At 38.9% G+C, this 20,966-nt stretch overlaps 3 protein-coding genes across 4 annotated transcripts; 1 reads left to right on the forward strand and 2 right to left on the reverse strand.

The window, feature by feature from the left end:
• Nucleotides 1-3,315: 3,315 nt before the first annotated feature.
• LOC112166358 lies at nucleotides 3,316-5,392 on the forward strand. 2 transcript variants are annotated; one of them, XR_005800668.1, is made up of 3 exons: nucleotides 3,316-3,812; nucleotides 3,914-4,168; nucleotides 4,821-5,392. XR_005800668.1 is itself a non-coding variant. In XM_024303183.2 (2 exons), the coding sequence occupies exons 1-2, from the start codon at nucleotides 3,456-3,458 to the stop codon at nucleotides 4,094-4,096; spliced, it is 540 nt and encodes a 179-aa protein (XP_024158951.1). In that variant the 5' UTR covers nucleotides 3,316-3,455; the 3' UTR covers nucleotides 4,097-4,254. The 2 variants fall into 2 exon arrangements, 1 of the variants encoding a protein (XP_024158951.1); XM_024303183.2 differs by lacking the exon at nucleotides 4,821-5,392 and having other exon boundaries at nucleotides 3,914-4,254.
• A 6,246-nt stretch (nucleotides 5,393-11,638) lies between these two features.
• On the reverse strand, nucleotides 11,639-15,063 carry LOC112168195 (3-deoxy-manno-octulosonate cytidylyltransferase, mitochondrial). Its single transcript, XM_024305311.2, has 8 exons — nucleotides 14,701-15,063; nucleotides 14,372-14,417; nucleotides 13,615-13,701; nucleotides 13,395-13,519; nucleotides 12,984-13,123; nucleotides 12,787-12,838; nucleotides 12,545-12,655; nucleotides 11,639-12,127 (listed from the first exon to the last, which is right to left on the reverse strand). Exons 1-8 carry the CDS (start codon nucleotides 14,962-14,964, stop codon nucleotides 12,035-12,037), a joined length of 918 nt encoding a protein of 305 aa, XP_024161079.1. The 5' UTR covers nucleotides 14,965-15,063; the 3' UTR covers nucleotides 11,639-12,034.
• Nucleotides 15,064-16,132: 1,069 nt separating this feature from the next.
• Nucleotides 16,133-20,663, reverse strand: LOC112166787 (terminal nucleotidyltransferase 4B). The gene is made up of 13 exons (XM_024303690.2): nucleotides 20,203-20,663; nucleotides 19,740-19,852; nucleotides 19,581-19,637; nucleotides 19,342-19,437; nucleotides 19,199-19,269; nucleotides 19,053-19,095; nucleotides 18,862-18,942; nucleotides 18,718-18,777; nucleotides 18,351-18,401; nucleotides 18,029-18,126; nucleotides 17,889-17,937; nucleotides 17,436-17,480; nucleotides 16,133-16,953 (listed from the first exon to the last, which is right to left on the reverse strand). The coding sequence occupies exons 1-13, from the start codon at nucleotides 20,540-20,542 to the stop codon at nucleotides 16,459-16,461; spliced, it is 1,599 nt and encodes a 532-aa protein (XP_024159458.1). The 5' UTR covers nucleotides 20,543-20,663; the 3' UTR covers nucleotides 16,133-16,458.
• Nucleotides 20,664-20,966: the final 303 nt, after the last annotated feature.

Consider the following 20,966-nt stretch of genomic DNA (forward strand, 5'->3'; position numbering starts at 1 on the left):
TAAAGCCCCTCATGGTGAGATAAATAATACACACATCCCATTCTCTGCGTTTAATATCTCTCTTCTCCCAAACTCTCTTACTTTATGTTTTACAACACTTGTATTTTTTAAAAAAAAAAACATCATAAAAATTCAAAACTACACCAATTTTTTATGCAAGAGAGGGTATTGTTGTAAAAAACTTTTGTAATAAATGCTGGGAAATGGGAAGGGATTGATTTTCCCATAGGGTTTAAGTGGAATGATTTTACCCCTTACTTTCCCCTATGTCAGGAAAGTATTTCCGAAGTTTGTGGTTACCAAATAAAGGAAAGTAATGACTTTCTTTTCCTAAGTCCTCAATATGAGGCCTGACTATATCATAGGTTCCACATGGCAACTAACCTCTTAATTAAACACAGATGAAGATTGCATGTAAATCACGTAAGTTTCCATAAGTGATGACTAATTGTTTCATGAACTACCATGCCTTAGTTAACTAATCCATTGATGAAATAATTACAATGTAAAAGGAGGTTTTGAACTTATGACCATCATGAATACTCATATATTTAATTTTAAGAGACAGACTCAGAGAGAGAGAGAAACCGGCCAGAAGATGGACCAGATCAAAAAGAACAAATACTTGGAAGAAAAACAGCTTCGATAATCATCTAAGAACTCCATCCAGTGCTAAAAACCCTAAATTAAAGATACTGATACTTAGCCAATTAAATCCGAATCCACTCCGTCGATCATCATTCAGTAAAGTATATATGATGAGTAAATATATGAATTTAAGCACAATTTCATACCTCAGGCGAAGAGAGACAGAGAAGGGGCTTGAGTCGTAAAGAGTCGAACCAATTTAATGGAAAACGGAATAAAGGAAGACGTTTTAGGGTTTTTTAATTTAAGACCATTTTTGGCCATAACCTAATGGGCCACCAAAACTTTAGGATAATTTTCTGTACTCCTGCCTTTTTTTTATTGAAAGACAAGATATCCATATTGGTACAATTCATCAATGAATAATGTGTTGTATCAAAAAAAAATTAATTATGTATTCTTTATGATTCCTCTATGAATTATCCAACATATAAATGCTTAAGTTAATCTCTTTGAGAGGTAGGCGTAGGCCGTGGCCTTCTAGCGTCGGGTCTACAAATTGGGCTTGGGGAGATGGGTTTTCCGTCTCACCTAGTCGCTGGGATGTGGGGTCCTCTGTCGTCAGCTTCTTAAAATTTCTCTGAGAACTAGATTCCAATATCAACTTCAAGACGGTGACTGGAGTTGGTTTGGCGGTCTAATGTGGGTGGCTCGAGTGGCCAGGCAGCTGGGTGGCCTGAGCAATTCTAATTGGGCTGGGAACTTTGTTGGGCCTTCATTTGCTAGGGTTTTCCACACTTGGGGCAGTAGGGCTGCTTGGATGGGCCTGACGTTGGATTTGTTGGGCCTCGACTGGTGATGGGCGTTATATTTTATTTCTAATTGTTTTATGTAAGAACTCCTCCTTTGGGCAAGGAGTTCGTAGGTTCTCTTTGAGATATGCCACCAAGAGTGCCCATGACATCTGTGTCCTTGATTTCAGTAGATGTTTTAGGGTAGTGTTTGGCTGACCTTCATGATCTTTAAAAATGTTGAATTGTTTAGGTAATGACTTTTTTGACAGCCCCATCAGGATGAGTCGTTATTAGTAATTTCACTGACCAATGTAATGAGTTCACATATTTCTAAAATAATAATAATAATAATAATAATGTTTAACATATTAAAAAAAAATAGAAAATGGTAGAATCATATCTAAGACTGATTCCAGTAGCCACCTATGAGAGTGCTTAATTATGTTTCTTCCTTCACTTTTGGGCTGCAGTTGAGCTTCATTAACTCTCTATCCATTGCACTATCTTTTCCTATAAACTAGCAACTTCTACACATGCTAATATGTGGTCATGAAATTTTGAACCATAAGAAAGGTCATAGAAGTTGTTCATGAAGAAAAGGCACACACACCAACAAAGTGGTTCTCTAAGCTTGTAACCAAAAAAAAAAAAAAGTGGTTCTCTAAGCCCTTGGAGTTAGTTCAAATAGTAAAAGAATGTGGAGAATTAGATTAGGATAAAGTTAAGGGTTCATCCTTTAATGTAACAAAAAGGAATAAAGAAAAAACAATGCGGTTCCCTCGCCACGTTGAGGTAATATCTTGTTGGAAATTATATCATATTACTCCAAATTTTCTTACCAATAATGGGCACTATTAATATGTCTGCAGAAGAACCCTACAGGATGGAAACTTGCATATTGATGGAACAAAGTGATCATTCTGTACCGGAGAATGATAGTGACAATTGGGAGCTTTGAATGAAATCAATCTAGCTTCTTCAATTGTAGGAAGATAATATATTTGAACCCTAGATAACTTTAGTTTAAGCGTTTGAAAATTAACTGATTGTATTGTTAAACAATAAATGAAAGAGACTCCTCGTAAAAATTGAGACCACGAAATATCAAAATACTTAATCATATATTTAAATTTTATAATATTTCGGAATATTAAAACTCTCATAATTTTTTCCTATTATAACTCTCTAGAGATGTAACTTGTTCCATAGAGCAACTTAAATAGCCAGTCAGGTCAAAATGTACGAGTTTCATGCAATACTCGTGTCAGTGACAATGATTTGTGCACGGACTCAGATATCTCTAGCAGCATGGGGCTCCTAGCTTTGCCAAATTGACCACGCGCCGGTCACCAAGACTGCATTTCATCACTCTGCATTCTGAAAATGACCCATCATTCTCTGCACAGGACTGGAGGAGCTTGAAGAAAACCCAACCCTAGAAAGCGCGTGAACATCCCAAAGTATTTACATATTTTCCTCTTCTTTCTCTCTTCCCATATATTTTGTCAAAGATGTAGACCTCCTGGAGTCATGGCCCTAATATATGGCACTAAAGTTCTCATTCCTCCTCGTCATAAATTTGAGATAAATTATGGTATTGTGATGTTTATTATATACTAATTTTACATCTATTTGAATAAAAATTATAATTATTTAAATTAAAATTACAATATTGAGAACAAAAGTACCATATTCATTTACACTATTTACATATAATTAAACAAAAATTACAATATTGACAACAAATTTATTTAAAAACTTGTAACAAGGTCGTAGGTGGTGTAATTACTATTATTAAAACTAAGATTACACAAAATATAACTTAATATTACTACTCTGACAATAAATTTATTGTCAAATTTATAAATGTGTGTATAAGATACGGATATGTATTATAAAATTTTTCCATAAATTTAGCTCAGTCAAAGTTCAAACCTTCACCAACCCCCTCTCTCTCTCTCCGAGTCCATCTCTCTCTGTCTCCCTGTCTGTATCTATTTTCTCCGAGTCTCAAACTGGTTTCACATTTTGGTTAGACATTTCCTTCCTTTTTCTTCCTTCATTATATTGAAAATGGAAAAATCCGATCAAAAACAGAAGCAGCGCCACGAGCAAAACATATTGTTACCTCAACAACAACAACATAAGCAAGGCTACTCCGATCATGTCTGTCGAGATAGAGTTCAGGATCAACCTCAGAGCAAAGTACAAGCAGGTCTAATTAGAGAAGTAGACCAGGAGGTGAAGTTAGCTGCCACCGCGATCAGCCTCAACGTACGGTTGAGATCATCGTCCCACATGCCGCACCACATGCAAGACCGTGCTCTCCGCCGCACCAGATCACTCATCGACTCAGCCGCCGCCGCAGCAAAAGCACTTTCCTCCAAACCACGGCCAAACCCAACTCACATTGCTCGAGCTCTCAAAAAGGTATACCTATGATATGAATCCCTTATCCCTCACCGAGTTAACTTAGTCTGATAGGTTTTGTTTCTCCAACTTATTATTACACTTGCGTATATATTGTACAGGAGTTTGACTCGTTGTACGGACCGGCGTGGCACTGCGTGGTGGGAAAGAGTTTCGGGTCGTTCGTGACTCACTCGCCGGGTGGTTTCCTCTATTTTTCTATCGACGACTCGCTGTCGGTGCTGCTCTTTAAGACGGAGGTTCAGTTGGTCACCGAACAACAACCACGGAAACCGGCGAATTGAGCGGCCTAGCTTTTGAAAATTTTGTGTTTTCTGAGAATGACACTTGCCAGGTGGCTGTACTGCATGACACGTGTTAGTTGTTGTTCTTATTAGTTCCTCTCTAGCTCCCTCCTCCTTTGACTAGCTAGATATGTCAAATTTGGATTGCTTCTTCTTCTTCTTCTTCTACCTTCCATTTTGTCTTTGTCTTCAATTTTAATCTCTGAGCTATATATTACTGATTTACTGGTAAAGAAAGTCAGTTGAATCAATTGTTAGACTAAATTTCACTTGCTGTACATTCAACTTGAATCAACCTTAAAATGATCTACATTCTAGCATAGACTGAACATTTGAGGACTGTGTTCAGCATACCATCCTCGTCAATCTAGATCAATACTGTCATCCAATTAATTTCCCCAAAATAAATCTAGAGCAAGAGTTAAAAATTACATTTGTTATCGTGAATCTCAATAGAATACAAATCGAAAAACATCAAGTGAGAACTGAGGTGGAGAGCATGAAATTAGTTTATGTCAAGAATTCGATCTCTTCCAATATAACACTATATATGTACAATCGATTGCGAATCACGTAAGGAAGTAACAACCATATAAAGAAGTTTTGACGATGAGTTTTATGTATAATTAGCAATATTGTTCCTTACTAATAACATTGTGAATCTCCCTAATTACTTGACTACTTCTATAATTAAAATTGCTAATTTTAGCTGATAGTTTGGCAGTTTGCTATGGACGACTTTAAGCCATGAGTTTGATGATTGAGAGGACATATATATTTCTGCCATAAAGCTCGTGTAAAAAGTTGTGCAAAGTTGGGAAATGATTCCTTTGGTAGTTGGTAGGGTAGGCATGGGTTTTTACAGTGTTCAAGTGAAGCAGAGAGTGCATGGTGTTTGGTTTCATTGATCAGCCAAATCAGGGTCTTTTCTATCTGATAAAAACAGAGACCTGAAGGCACAAGGGGTTCTGCTACTGCAAATTTATTTTCTTTTCTGATATTTCATCAGACTGCACATTCCATAAATACACGCAAAGATGAAAGCTCTGGGAAATAATGAAATGACACTCCTCTGCTTTGAAAAGGTGAAGGCCACTGGCCCAGGGTTGTGTTATATTTTGACCTGCACAAAATTGATCTATATTCAATTCTGGAGTTTAGATTTTATAAGCATTTTGTTTGTTATGATGAAACTTGTTTGGGTTTTTCACTAGCAAGTCATGACCAGTCTTTTACAATACTGTCATCTGCTATGATTTGAAAGTTTGTGCCATGTACCAAGGCTTGGATCCAATGACTCCTTATTATCTTGTTTTACTATTTCTCTATGATGTTCTTCTTTTTCCCCCATTGTTCATTGAAATTGTGAAAAATAACCAGTACTTGTTTAAGGATATGTGTATTGAGAGAGATTGATGAGAGAATTGTGTGTCATATTATTGAGAATAGGAGCCCTATATATAGGGATTACAAAGTACTAGTTCTAATGTTACAAGGAATACCAATCCGTGTAGGATTGGGAAATCTAGAACCTTCTCTCCTATTGCTACTCCTAGTTTGATAAGGCACACTAAATCGATATTCCTTCAACACTCCCCCTTGTGCCGCTCAAACTTGGTGGTGACGCTTCATCCGTTGCCTCGTTAAAAACCTTGCCAGGTAACAAAAAAACCCTGTGGGATAAAAATAACCTTGGTCGAAGGACAAAAAGAGCACAACACGTCCTTCACTCTTCGAGATCGAACATGTAGACATCATAACTCCCCCTGATGTTGATATCTCCCCCTGATTGCTACAATCGTGGGAGTTCGGATAACTTTCTCAATCCGATGCTCTTCACATGTTTCTCGAATGTGGATTTAGGTAGCGACTTAGTGAATAAGTCCGCTACATTATCCTCTGATCGGATTTGATTCACTTCAATCTTTAGAAGTGATTGTTGTTGCTGATTATAGAAGAACTTAGGCGATATATGCTTGGTGTTGTCGCCCTTGATGAAACCTAACTTCATTTGTTCAATATAAGCTGCATTATCCTCATAAATGCATGTAGGTTCATCTGTGGTAGACTTCAAACCACAACTTCCTCGGATATGTCTAATTATAGACCTTAGCCATATACATTCACGTACGGCTTCATGTAGAGCAATAATCTCTGCATGATTTGAGGAAGTAGCAACAAGAGTCTGTTTCGTAGACCTCCAAGATATCGCAGTGCTTCCCATGGTAAAGACATAACCCGTTTGGGAGCGACCTTTGTGAGGGTCAGAGAGGTACCCTATATCAGCAAAACCCATCAAGACATCATTGTCGTTTGATGAAGGGGGATAGGGTGAGGCCGGCCACCCCTGGTGGTGATGACGGCGTTGGCGGCAACATGGCCGGCCACCTTGTCATGGTGGACGGTGGCTCCATGCCTAATGGGGTCCGATCCCATTCTTCCGTCATTCCCCTTCTCTCTATAGGGATAAAATAGGCCCATATCAATCGTACCTCTTAGGTATCGAAAGATTGTCTTTACACCAATCCAATGGCGACGTGTAGGCGCAGAGCTATGTCTAGCTAACAAGTTCACTGCGAATGAGATGTCTGGTCTTGTGCATTGAGCTAAGTACAATAATGCGCCTATTGCACTTAAATAGGGCACTTCTGCCTCTAATAGCTCTTCGTCCTCATCCTTTGGACGAAACGGATCTTTTCCTAGCTCAAGACTACGACCGATCATGGGAGTACTCACAGGCTTTGCTTTATCTTCATTAAAGCGCCTTAAGATTTTCTGAGTATATGCAGACTGATGGATCAAAATGCCATCACTACGGTGCTCGAGTTCTAAACCGAGACAAAACCGTGTTTTCCCAAGATCTTTCATCTCAAATTCGGATTTCAAATATTGAGCAGTTTCCTTTAACTCATCTAGAGTTCCAATTAGGTTCATGTCATCAACATAAACTGCTACGATTGCAAATCCGGAACTTGTTCTTTTAATGAACACGCATGGGCATATTTCATTATTAATATATCCCTTCCCAATCAAGTAGTCACTTAGATGGTTATACCACATCCGTCCGGATTGTTTTAATCCATATAGTGAGCGTTTTAATCTTATTGAAAACGCGCTCCGTGGTTTAGAGCCACTTGATTTGGGTAATTGAAGTCCATCTGGAACCTTCATATATATCTCTGAATCTAGATCCCCATAGAGATATGCTGTAACCACATTCATAAGCTGCATGTCAAGTTTTTCAGAAACTACCAAACTGATAAGGTAGCGGAACGTTATAACGTCCATTACGGGAGAATATGTCTCCTCGTAGTCGATTCCAGGGCGTTGTGAGAAACCTTGCGCCACGAGGCGGGCTTTATATCTAACCACCTCATTTTTCTCATTACGCTTTCTAACAAAGACCCATTTATGGCCAACAGGTTTTACATCTGGGGGTGTCTGCGTTATAGGCCCAAATACCTGTCTCTTTGCTAGTGAATCCAATTCAGCCTGGATCGCATCTTTCCATTTAGGCCAATCCGCTCTTCGTTGACATTCTTCGACAGAGCGAGGTTCGATATCATCATATTCTATGATTCCTTTTGCAATATGATATGCAAATGCATCATCAATCGCCATAGAATTTCTATCCATCATCTCATGTACACTAGTGTAATTTATGGAGATCTCTCTATTCTCTGGAGTTGGTTTTGACATTGGAGCGTCCCCCAATGATGTCTCTTGGACATAACCATAATCCGGAATGTTCTCATGAGATGGATTATTTACATCGATGATTAATAGATTATTTTGTGCCAAACTCGCTTTCTTTCTTGGGCGAGAATCCATCGAACCTATTGGCCTCCCGCGCTTCCTGGCAGGAGCCGTGGGCCTAGCCACAACGTCACTACCACTGTGGACGTTGGCGCCATGCTCAAGTGCCCTTGAGGTGGCGTCATGTCCTCTAATTTTAGGGACATCAATCCTTGCAGGCACATTTGCAGCAGGTATGTGTGATCTCGTCACTTTAGCGATATCAGAAAACGCATCAGGCATCGATTCTGCTACGTTCTGAAGATCGAGAATTCTCCGCACTTCAATTTCGGACTGTGCGGTTCGGGGATCAAGATGAGACAGAGTGGGGATAGACCACGACAATTCCTGTCGTTCCTGTTGAACATTTATGTTCTTATCTCCCCCTAACGAAGGGAAGACTGTCTCATCGAAGTGACAATCCGCAAATCTTGCGGTAAAGAGATCGCCTGTCAAGGGTTCTAAATAGCGGACAATGGTTGGAGAATCATATCCAACATAAATGCCTAATCGTCGTTGAGGACCCATTTTGGTGCGCTGTGGCGGCGCAATAGGCACATAAACTGCACATCCAAATATGCGTAAGTGTGAGACATTAGGCTCATACCCAGTCACCATCTGGGACGCAGAAAAGGGTTGAGTGGCAGTGGGCCTCAAACGAAGAAGCACAGCTGCATGCAATATTGCATAGCCCCAAGCAGAAATAGGGAGATTGGTGCGCATTACCAATGCCCTAGCGACCATTTGTAGTCGTTTAATGGCGGCTTCTGCGAGACCATTTTGGGTGTGAACATGAGGAACTGGATGTTCAACTTCTATCCCAATGGACATGCAATAATCATCAAAAGTCTTTGATGTAAACTCCCCAGCATTGTCTAACCTTATAGACTTAATAGGATGATCAGGGTGGTGAGCCCTTAACTTAAGTATTTGTGCTAGGAGTTTAGCAAATGCAGCGTTCCTTGTGGACAATAGCATGACATGTGACCAGCGTGTCGATGCATCAACCAACACCATAAAATATCTAAATGGTCCGCATGGTGGTTGAATAGGTCCACAAATATCACCGTGGATTCTTTGCAAGAATGGTATATTTTCTTTAGTGTCCTTTGCATAGGATGGTCTCGATCCTAATTTTGCTAAAGAGCAGGCTTTGCAGAACGAATGATGGGCTTTTGAGACAACCAATGAGGATTTTGGTTTAGCCATAAAGTCACAATTGACTTTAGAAGTAGAAGGAGGAGTCAAACAATGATCCATGGCGTCAATGCCATGTTGTTGCCGTAGGGGGTAGACGGCGCCGGCCCTAAGTGGCCGGTCTTGCACAGTCTTGGCGCCGTGAGGCGCAGGTGCATCTCCTCGAACCAATTTTTGGTTTTTACTTCTCTTCGTTCTGAAGAATGGATGTCCGTGTGAAGTCTTTAATATACGGATCATCATATCACGACCTAGGTGTCCCAGACGGTCATGCCAAAGCCTATATGTGTCAGAATCCCATAAATCATCTCTCATAACATGATTGGATTCAATTATGCGAATAGTGGTTGCATACAACCCACTAGATCGACACATAATTTTCTCTAAGACTCTTTTACGTCCGTAGTCATTAGAGGTGATGCAAAGGAACTCTTGTCCATTCTCACAATGCGTGTCCGCATGAAAACCATTGGCTCTTATATATTTGAAGTAATAAAGTTCAAAAAATATGTCCATGACATGAGATAAAATAAATCGATACTTTATTAATAATAGCCAATGATTACATCAAAGTTTCGTGACCATAATCTAATCCAAAGAAAAATCAAACATTAGACAAATTGTAGTCACTCAATTCGTTCGGTAATTCCAATTAAATATGACCAGGGAAGTAGAGAGAGATGTCGGTGGAGCAAAGCTCTCTTAAGTACCACTAATCTCAATTACTTTCCTAGACATCATACTTAATTGAGTACGCCTAGAAGAAAAGAGATAATCCAATAAGTCATTTTATTGATTAAAGCATAATTGCCATTACATAATTCTTGGAAATTAAAAGACTATTCTAAATAAAAATCTGCGGCATTCTATCTTCATCGCCAGATTTAAAGTCTTTTATAGCTCGATGTATTACCATTGATCAGGTACTCCATAAAATATCATGAAGAGGATGCTCTCTTGATTGAGGTGTATTGACACAATACATATGGTCCCTAGAACCAATGGCGTTGGAATAGTGCAATCATGGCCAAAAATGGCGCCATGGTGTCCAACCCTATACCCTCAACGTCATGACTCCTATGGTCATGTTAGGGTTTTCTCAATCAATTTGTTATTTTGTGTTTTTCCACAAGCATGCATAAATAATATGATGCAGAGAGCCTCCGAACAATATTTCATAACTCTTTCAAAGTTATAGTGAAGCAGATATTATTCTATCGTGCTTCTATGTTCGGAAAGTTGTGAATGTTACTAAAACGTTCACTAGGCGCAACCCAAAGGTTGTTAGCGTTATCCTCATTCATGTACTCAAACTGGAGGACCATCTTCATGTGGCGCTTCATCAGGGTAAATGCCCTGGAATTTTCTATCTCAGTTTGTGAGTCTTGAGCGGTTCCTTTAGAACAGGGCTCTTGGATTGTAGGCAAATAAATATCCCGTGCCCGTTGAATCCAATGGAGTAAAATCGAGCTCGTTCAAGTCTTACATCCTGAAAGGAAAGCAAGAACGTATTAGTTTCGGAGTCAATGCTTCCACGAAAACTAATATAAGATTTCGGAGCCTTAATGCTACCAAGAAATCGATTTCCAAGAATATTTGGATTAGACCGAAACAATGATGTTTAAATGGTCAAAATCTATGCTCACGAACGCTCTTAGTCCGTAGCTTACGAACGCTCTTAGTTCGTTAAATCGATGCTTACGGACGCTCTTAGTCCGAAGTCTTACGAACGCTCTTAGTTCGTTAATTGCGTGAATCCCCACGATTCCGCTTTTCAAGAATCGAACCCACGTTATAAGAAAGGTGGGATGTAGAAGAAGGGAGGTTTTCAAGTCCCCGAGAAAAGAAGAAATATTTAAATTTCGAATTATAGGAACTTCAAAACTTACTCTTTTGAATACTTACTTGTTGAAAATGCGGAGCAGATTCTGTTTTGAACAGCTTGTACTTCGATTGGTGTACAGTTCTCAATAAAACTCCGATAAGGCTGAAATTCGGAGGTTAGATGGAAGAGACAGAGACGAACAACTTTGATGAAGAAAGTTTTTCGATCTGAGCTTCCGAACTAGACGTTTCGAGGCTTGCAAGAAGACGGATGTGCACAGGAACGGGAAAAAGATGCAGTGGGTGTGCGTTGGCTTGTTTGCGCAGCAGTGATGCTTCGATGGCAGCAGGCTGGAACGCAGGGCTGCAGGAAGGGGGCAGCAGGGGCTGCTGTGCAAGGTTGCAAGCGCACGGGCGCACGGGCTGCAGCGAAGGCTCGGCTAGCTCGGGCTAGGGGCTGCTTTGTGAGTGAGTTTTGGTTTTCTGTTTTGTGGTTAGAGTCGTGCTGATAACGTGTTTAAGGATATGTGTATTGAGAGAGATTGATGAGAGAATTGTGTGTCATATTATTGAGAATAGGAGCCCTATATATAGGGATTACAAAGTACTAGTTCTAATGTTACAAGGAATACCAATCCGTGTAGGATTGGGAAATCTAGAACCTTCTCTCCTATTGCTACTCCTAGTTTGATAAGGCACACTAAATCGATATTCCTTCAACAGTACTTTTATTATGGAATAGAAAACAATTATATGATCACATATTAAATAACAGAGGAATAACACAAACTAGAGATACAAATGTCAAAGGTTCAACTAACCATCATAGAAATCTCTGAACTTAACAACTAATGAGCCGAATCCACAACTAAATCATCTATTTTTCTTAAAGCAAAACTAAATCACTCTTGATATACAGGGGGATCTGTATAAACAACAACCTTGTACCTTTCCCCTTCCTAGATAATTTAACCAGACAGCTGTATGTACTCATGTATACAAGCCAGCATGGAAGCAATTCCCATGTGATGCTTAATTACAACGATAAACATGACGAGTGTGAGCCTAGACAAGTTGTTACCCCAATTGTCATATTCTGATGCACTACCAATTCACCAGGAACTACGACATGTTTAGCTCACGCATTAAAGCTTCTATCTTCTCAACATCTTCGGGAGTGTCGACACCATGAGCCTCATGGTCAACCTTAATCACCTGCAAACAGAGAATTTGTATGAACTTTCGGAAAATAACACATTTTTTCAGTTACGTGGATCTATAGAGCAAATTGATATATACTATTGCTAATTCTTTTCCCAATCCCTTACCACATACGCATTGCATTAAAGTTTTGCCATTCCGATTTCTGGAAATTTCAATTTTCCCCCCTTTTGCGCTGAGTGTTATAGCTAGTTCCATTGAACTAAATTGGTAGCCCTTGGTTAATCATCACAGACCACAGTTATGGTTTATTGTACGGTACAATTTGTACCTAGATAAAAGAGTTCTTATCTCCAAACTGGTATTCTGTCAAATGTCTAATTTTAGTTTTAACAACTGCCTACCAATTCAATATGCTAAAATTACAATGAGCATACAGAAAAAACAAGGGATCAGAGTATTGCAACAAACCTTCATTTTATAACCATTTTCAAGAACTTTAAGCTGCTCCAGATCCTCTTCTAGTTGCAAAGGGGTGGGCTTCAGCTCTCGATATATCTTTAGAAACTTTGTATCATAGCTCTGATAAGAAATGAAACACATAACCATAAACTCACAATTTAAAATCACTATAAGTGGCACAGAATAATTCATTTTTTTAGAGGAGTTTGTGCGACAAGCAAATAATTACAAAGTAAAAGTTCGTTTGATACCTGAATTCCTAGATGGAGCATATATGGAAACTGTGGATTGGCCTTGCCTGACCTGTATCAAAAGGTGAACAATTGGTCAAGTCTTGCTAAGCAGCAGATAGCATGTATACGGTATATCTCAAAAAGTCTTCTATGCCAACTAAAATATTATTTTGGAAAACAGAAAAAGAAACAAAAATATGTAAGCTCATGCTCACTTGTTAAATGGAATCAGCCCCCTTGAAAAATAGATAGCATAACCATTATTATCCACCACACATTTCACTCGATTCGGATCAAATGCATCTTCAAGTTTTAAAGACGTGACTGCGGTGCTAAACACTGCATCTGGGGCTTCCTGGTGAGACAACAATTTCCAACATGATTACACTGAAACTAATTAGGAGTGAGACGCGCAATGAGAAATGGACAACCAAATTAATATTTCAGCATGCACTGATGCTGTATAAATACATAACCAGCATTACTTCACTTATTTCAGAAAAGGAGACTAACTATGGTAAATAGATATTATAAGTGCCAACATGAGTTTATTGTGCATAACTGCATGTGCTTGCACTTAAATTGCAAGGGGCATAATCACAATGAAAAGAGAGAAACAAAATTACCTGCAGAGCTTTAACAATCCCATCTATTATCTCTGGTTCAACAAGAGGCTCATCCCCCTGAATATTGACAACTACATCATACTTCTTCTCAAGCTTCTGAATGGCTTCATAACAACGCTCAGTACCTTAAAGTTCAATACACTAATAAGCTATCATAACATAAAATCACAGATAATCTGCAGATATGGAGGAGAAAAAGAGAGGATCACAAAGCACCTACCATTAGCACAAGACTCTGAGGTCATTATGACATCAGCGCCAAAACTTCTACAGCATTCTGCTATCTTCTCATCATCTGTTGCCACAACTACACCAAGAATAGGCTAATTATAAAATATTTACATTGTATTGTTTATTTATACAAAGAGAAGGAGGGGCAGTTAAACAAATCTTAATGTCATCAACAGGATGTAAGCCTAAAAAAAGGAAGGTGCCTTGGGTAGTAAGAGAATTATAAATTGCATTTAAATTGCATTGATGCATCTTTCATGAGTCACAAATCCAATGTCTTATGCTTGAAACCAGCTAGCACAGGAAAGGGTGTGCAACAGTTCATGTACTAGCCCAAGATATTTTGTGCTCCAACATGGTACGCTAAAACATAGGACTATCAGCCTACCATGCTCCACAACTACCACCTATGGAAACCCTTCATTCTGAGTCGAGTGATTTCACAGATCCTACTTTATAACAACTCATTCCCGATAGCTCAGGGAATCGTGCTTTACTATTGTTAGTCCCAACTGGCTTCGTGAAACCATCTATGATATCAATTGCTAGAAACCATGGTCACAACTAGCTGTTGCAAAACCAGCTTGCAATGGAAGGCTGCTAAAGGCTCTCCTATAATATTCTTTCTTCCAAATGTGACATATGGGGATCCTAAAGTTGGCTATAGCGGCATGCAAGTATTAATTCCAGTAAGCTTTTCCATTTAAAACAAAATCCCACGGCGTTTTAAGTGAGAAGATACATACCAATATGATCCAATGTAGTTGCCAGCTTTGCCCTCTCCCATGTTCTCTGTAAATACAAACCAAAATTGTAAGCGAAATGCTTTGAAAATCACAATAGCATAGTTTCTAATCTCCAAGCAAATACTTCGTTGATTCCAATAACAGATACAAAATTGGGTAAACACACAAAATCCCACTAAAAGAACAAACTTTAGATCCATAATGCTCAGAATCCCAATCAAAGAAACAAAATTGAATCCAAATCAACAAACACACACAACATTTCAGTCAAAAATGTGACAATTGAAATTAAACAATTTGAAGGAGAAGTGAAGTAAAATGAGGGGGACCTGGATCATGGGCTTTCCAAGGATCTGAACAAGAGGCTTCCCCTCAAACCGCGACGAAGCAAAACGGGCGGGTATGATGCCGACGACCCGGCTCCGGAACTTCTTAACTGGGCCCAGGTAGACCCGGGCGCCGATCGCCGCCGCAATTGCGACTCCGGCGACGATTCCGTGGACGATCCATACCTTGGAGGTGTTCCAAGACCCGGATGACAATGATGAGGATGAGGAAGAAGAAGAAGAAGAGCAAAGCGCTTTAGGGTTCATGATGATCTCTCTCTCTCTCTCTATCACTGAAGCAATGCACCGACTTGGGTTCGGTAGATCGTGATTGTTACTGTGATTTCGTGAACTGGATGATGAGGAGGATTTTCGGATATTTATAGTTTTCAACCGTTTAAGTTGTTAGAAATTATGGACCATCAGTTTTTTTTTGTCTTTTTCTAAGGCTAGTGCAAATTTTGCACTCAGCTTTGAGGTCTTCCTTCTTTCAAAAATGTGGGAGTTAAACATTTCTCTTGAAGTTAAAATTTTTGCTTGGATCCTACTTCCAAATGCTTTAAAAATTAGAGGTCAGCTTTCTTATTATAAGCATAATATTTTCCTACAGTGTCCATTTTATCTAAACACAGTAGAATTCATTGATCATCTTTATATGCATTGTCCTTTTGTGGTTCAAGTTTGGTCTTTAGCTTCATCTCCCAATCCTTTATCTTGGAATGGCTCATTTTTGTCTTGGATTGAGCATATGAGTAAGAATTCTTCTTCTGCTGAGGCGCTGGCTTCAAATCTCTGCACTGCTTGGGCTATTTGGAACTGCAGGAATAATTTAATCTTTAAGCATCTTCAAGCTTCTCCTACTTCTTGTGTTTTTCAAGCTTTTCTGTTAAGTTCTAGTTATCTTAAGGGTAATCCTAGAACCTCTAATCCAAAGGTTATTTTCCGCCATATTTTTTGAGAGGCCAATTTTGTTGCAGATCTGTTAGCTTTAGTAGCTCATACTTCTGCTAATCCTTATGTATGGTTCTTTTGTTTTCCCCTTTTGGTGTCCCAGCGTTCCAGTTGAATCAACTGGGAGGGAGTGTTTGTAGAGGCTTTGTCTTTTAGTTAAGTCATAAAAAATAATAATAATAATAAATAAAAAAATTCTTTGACGTCTTCCTAACTTGAGCCCATTAAGTGGAAATATATACTTGATAATGTGTAGGCTAGTTTGACTTGATCTCAAATTAGTTTATTTCAAATTAGTTTATTTCTTAATAGTTATGCCATTCTATTATACGGAGCTCCAGCCAGAAATTTGAGCATCCAGCCTGAACAATGGTTGGATGTAGAGCTTCCTTTTTTTGGTCTGAGGATCGATGTACAGTCTATAGTTTCATTTTAACTGTGTAAAATGTTGATAAATTAATAATCCATGTCGGATTGGCGTCCATTTCTGAGTCAAAGAAATATAACTTAAAATTAATCCTAAAGATTGCATGTTACACTTGAGGACTCTTTTTTGGTCTGAGGAATGCACACGGCAAAACTGGCGGAAATATTCCCACCTTGCAGAACAATTTCAAACTTCTGCTTGGAGGGGTTTATCCTATGATGTCGGCTTTGTCACTGAACTGAACAACATCAAGTAATGTGCTGCTGCCCTTCATGTTACGCACCCATTTGGTACGTGAAGGGAAATGCTGGTCAGAACCCACTAGCAGTGGAGAATAAAACCAGGGACAACAACGCAGATGACATACAGGCTTCTGAAGGATTCTAGCGACTCCAAGGAGACCCTCCAACATAAGCACCATATCCATTGAGACTCTCCCGGGATTGTTTCCGTTTTTGTCTCCGTTCCTTCTTCATGGATGCCTTCTCTTTTTTTCTCGAGTCATTTTCTTCAGCCTTTATCTTTTTTCCCTTTTTACCTGATGATTTAGACTTATCTTTAAACGGAGATTTCCTCTTCTTTCCAGATGATGATTCCCCGTTCACATCTCCAACAAAGTCACCTCCCCGTGGCAGGGGATCGTCGTCATCATACTGCCAATTGCATAAAAATTCTTGCTGCTCAGACTCTGGCCGAAGTGGCTCCCCTGCTCCTGGAAGCAAGCTATCTAAAGTCACCTGACCAGGCCCTCCTTTTCGTTCCGCCAATGTTGCATCCGGTCTAATTATGGTACCAAGAATGCTCCTATTTGGGCCCAGGGACATAATGTTCTTAGGATTTGTCAATGTAGTATAAGCCATTGCAAATGCTGATTTAATCTGCAACAGATACAGAAAGTGAGGTCGAGAAAGAGAGATACAAACTAAAAAAACTTGGACCGGCAAGCGTTGCTTTTAAGGATATAGTGATGTCACTCCCACTAACAATCCAAGTTGGGAACTATCTAATTTGTGGACGCAAATAAAAAGTACATGTGCAGCTGTCCCAGAGGGCCACACATCCAACCCTAAGAACCATTTTAGGCCAGAGGGCGAAGCAAAATAAAATCAGGACATAATTTTTAACCCAGACCACAGATATACCCACATCAGATCTCTTTGACAAGCAATGTGGAACAACATTGCTTAAGCCACCGGGTCATCGATCACATTATTTATGGTAATATGATGGCAGCAAATACATAATAATTTATATTCATTTAAATTTACCAATATCATAGGCCGTAAATTTAATATATAAATGTAAATTCCATAATTGGCAGAAAAGTAGAGAGGGATCATAAACGAGTTATTCAACAAACCTGAAAATAGTTAAAAGAGTTCTTCCCAACATCATTCTCTGGTGCCTACATCATAAAAAAATAAATAAAATATATAAAAAAGGGTCAAACATCCATAAAAGAAAGACATAATGTCTAGTTGGAAAGGACAGTTTTTTTTATATTTTTATTTCTCTTTGCTCCCTGATACAGTATTCTGCAACTGGGCCAGAGATGAGACTGTCAGTGTACTGAACCAGAAGCATAAAAGAATTACTTTGAGAATAGTCACATCCTTCACTTTAGATATTTTTAAAGGTAGCAAAGAAAATAATTATAAAGGGCAGGGGTGGCTGGCTAGGGATATCAAATTAGCAACACTGAAGTATGAGCTAACATAGCAATCCAGCAGAACTTCACAAATGGCCATATTCTTTGATTTTCCAAATAGTCCCCTATGAATCACCATAAAAGAAATTAAAATTCACTACAAACCTGTGGGTCCTCGATTGCAATAAGAAATGGCCGTCCTTTATTTGTGAACCTAACAGAGATGACAGAACAATTGCAGAAGTCAAATATGAGAAGCAAATCAACAAAAAAGAAGATCACTTTATCAAGGATGTTACTGATACCCTTTGCTATTCTTTGAGAAAAAAGTGCCTGTCCCTTTGCAAGACACACCAACATCTGAAGTGTTCAGTTTGCGCCCGTAAAAATCAAAGAAGTTTACCTATTTGCCAAACACAACATAAATAATTCATGAGATCCTTAAGACAAACTTTAGCCTCACGTAAAAAACAGGAGTACATTCTGTGTTCCATGCAATTCAGTCACATACTTGATTCTCTTAGGGTGAACACAATAAACTATAGAAACCCCTGCTAGCTGGGATAAAACCGTAGGCTAGTGCTCTTCAACCAATAACTCCTCAATTTTTAATTCCAACAAACTTACCAAAAGAACTCCCAAATTTTGCTCTGGAGAAGCTTGGCTTTCCCTGAGGCTCTGTAGCAAGATAATGCATAATATAAATCAGGAAAGAAAAAAAAGGCCCTTATGAGGAGGTATCAGAATTACAAGATGAAACTTTAATAGTTGTTTAACCAAGTGACAAAAACTAGGTTCACATATGTAGTAAATTTTATCTTCGCTCAAATCTTTTAGTAACTTGGCCTTCACTTTTACTCTTACATTCATCATCGCCTTGCATTGCAATGTTCAACAAGTTGTACAAAATCAAATCAGTGCTACCAGTATGGCTATATGCACAGGCAAGTTAGATTGCATTAAATCCCCAAATGTATATTTTAGATTCACTCACCTGCAGCATTGCAATTAGCATTGCAAGGAGGGCATAAGAACCTAATCCACCAGAGTATACCTGTACATGTTATTGGAATCTTGAGATTGGAATAGGAAATTGTATACAGAAAAATAAGGCGTATTGATGAATGTAAAGTCATACCTCATTCAATTCTCTCTGTTGTAAAAATATTTTCAAAATTAAACACAACGGCCGCAAAGGAGGCCACTTAGATATTGCATCCTGAAAAGGGGCCAATGGTGATAATCGTGTAAGTAAAATACAATACAGTAGGACACTAATTCAACTGTAAACAGAAAACCTAGCAGATCATTAACAAAAATGCAACAAACCTTGATAAATTCAGCAGCTTTTGGTCCACTGTCTATATCAAAACTGTGAAGCAAAAGATATATGTATGTATTAGTCAAAATTTCAGTAGCTAATCCAACCTCATTTACAAGTTCAACTCTACATTGCGAAAGGTTAAAAAGTATACCTTATGTCAAAGGCGATACCACTTGTTTTTTCTTCAAATTTAATAATAGGTACACGAGCCTTGGCAATCACCTGAGCAACCATTGAGAAAAAGTAAGATACTAAAACCTGTTCACAATAGTATTCAAAATAACAGTTGCCAACCTGTATCCTTTTTGCCAATCCCATTTGTGACAATGCCCTAGAAAGTGCATACAACCCTTGTTGTGGGGTTGGAATACCAGACCGCATAATGACGACCTACAAGTCATAGAAATCAATGAAACATGTTAACTTAAATGAACACCTTAGCATGCATTATATACAGGAGTGACAAATTTTCTTATGAAACTTCAAATTTCAATTCATAACTTCATACTTAACATCAAAATCCGCAAACTTACATCAATATCACTAGCAGGAAGATACAGCCCCGTCTTGAATGACCCAAAAACTTCAACCTGCAAAGCAGCATTCATAGTACAGCATCATCTTATTATGAGCTTCTAATTACATAACGCATGCTCATCCATACTAACTCACGCAGGCAATAAAAATCATACCCCGCATCGAGGCCATATATATTTGATAACCTCAGAAACACGTTCTACTGCTGTCCTCCGTGCCTCTTCCTCCTGTGGAGTCGGAGAGAGAAACTCACAAAAGTCCAGAATCTCTGTAACACCAATCAACGAACTTCAAATTATACACTAACCATATTACAATTAAACACTCTTCTCCTCAGAAAGGTCCTAACTTTCTATATAAATAACAAAAACCAGAAAAACCCAGCTCAAAATCAAAAGCGAACCAGCTGAAAACAAGTTGTGAGCACTTCACAGGTTCACATTACAGATTAGAGACTATGATTCCCTCATACATATAACTAAAATAATCAAATTGAACACTCTGACATAGACAACATCCAATATTTTCAACTAATATATAATCAAAATTCTCAATTGAATTGCTTGGCAACTAATGTAACCTGAAGAAAACCAGTAGGAGTTGTAATTAGAGCAATACCTTTATGGAGCTGAAGCATAGGGCTCTTGAATTTACTGCGGCCGCGAAACCATCCGCTCTCGAGCTTCGGCTCCGGAACCGGAGTCTTTGGCTCGGCTGCCGGAGATTCCCAGGCCGATTTCGGCTCGGCTTCATCGGCGGCAACGTCAAGGGAGATGAAGTTGGGCGCGGCGGTGTCCGCCGAAGTGGAGCGGAGAGAGGAGATAGAGATCTCGTTGCGGAAAACGAAGTAGGGTTCCAGGTGATCGGACGGCGGCGGAGATTGGTCCGGGGTGGAAAGAGAGAGAGGGCATAGGGTTTCGTAGAGAATCCTTTGGGGGGTCTCAGGAGCCTGCTCCATTGTGCAGTTACTGGGAATTGGATTTGGGAAGTTCAAAAGGAATGTCAAAAAAATTGGGGTTTTTGTTCTTTGGTGAATAATTAGGGTTTATGGTCGCATTAAAATAAACATAAAAAAAAACCAACTATAGGAGAAGCAAAATACCTTGTTCATCGATCCTGCGTGTTTTGCTTCATTTATTTAAAAAACAATACACCTTAATGTAAAATTATAATTATATTAATAACTAAACAGTTACGTTTATATCAAGTTTTTAATATCAATCTCATCATTCATCTTTAAACCCTAACACCTAAATTTAGCATTCATCAAGTTACATTGTTTGTGATTTTTAATGTTAACTCGCACTTTGTTCGGTAATACCCAACATTATGACCGTATTCGTTCGAAGTCTACAAAACATGGTCCATAAAACAACTTATAA

This window comes from Rosa chinensis, chromosome 5, assembly GCF_002994745.2.
Source record: "Rosa chinensis cultivar Old Blush chromosome 5, RchiOBHm-V2, whole genome shotgun sequence".
Lineage (NCBI taxonomy): Eukaryota > Viridiplantae > Streptophyta > Magnoliopsida > Rosales > Rosaceae > Rosa > Rosa chinensis.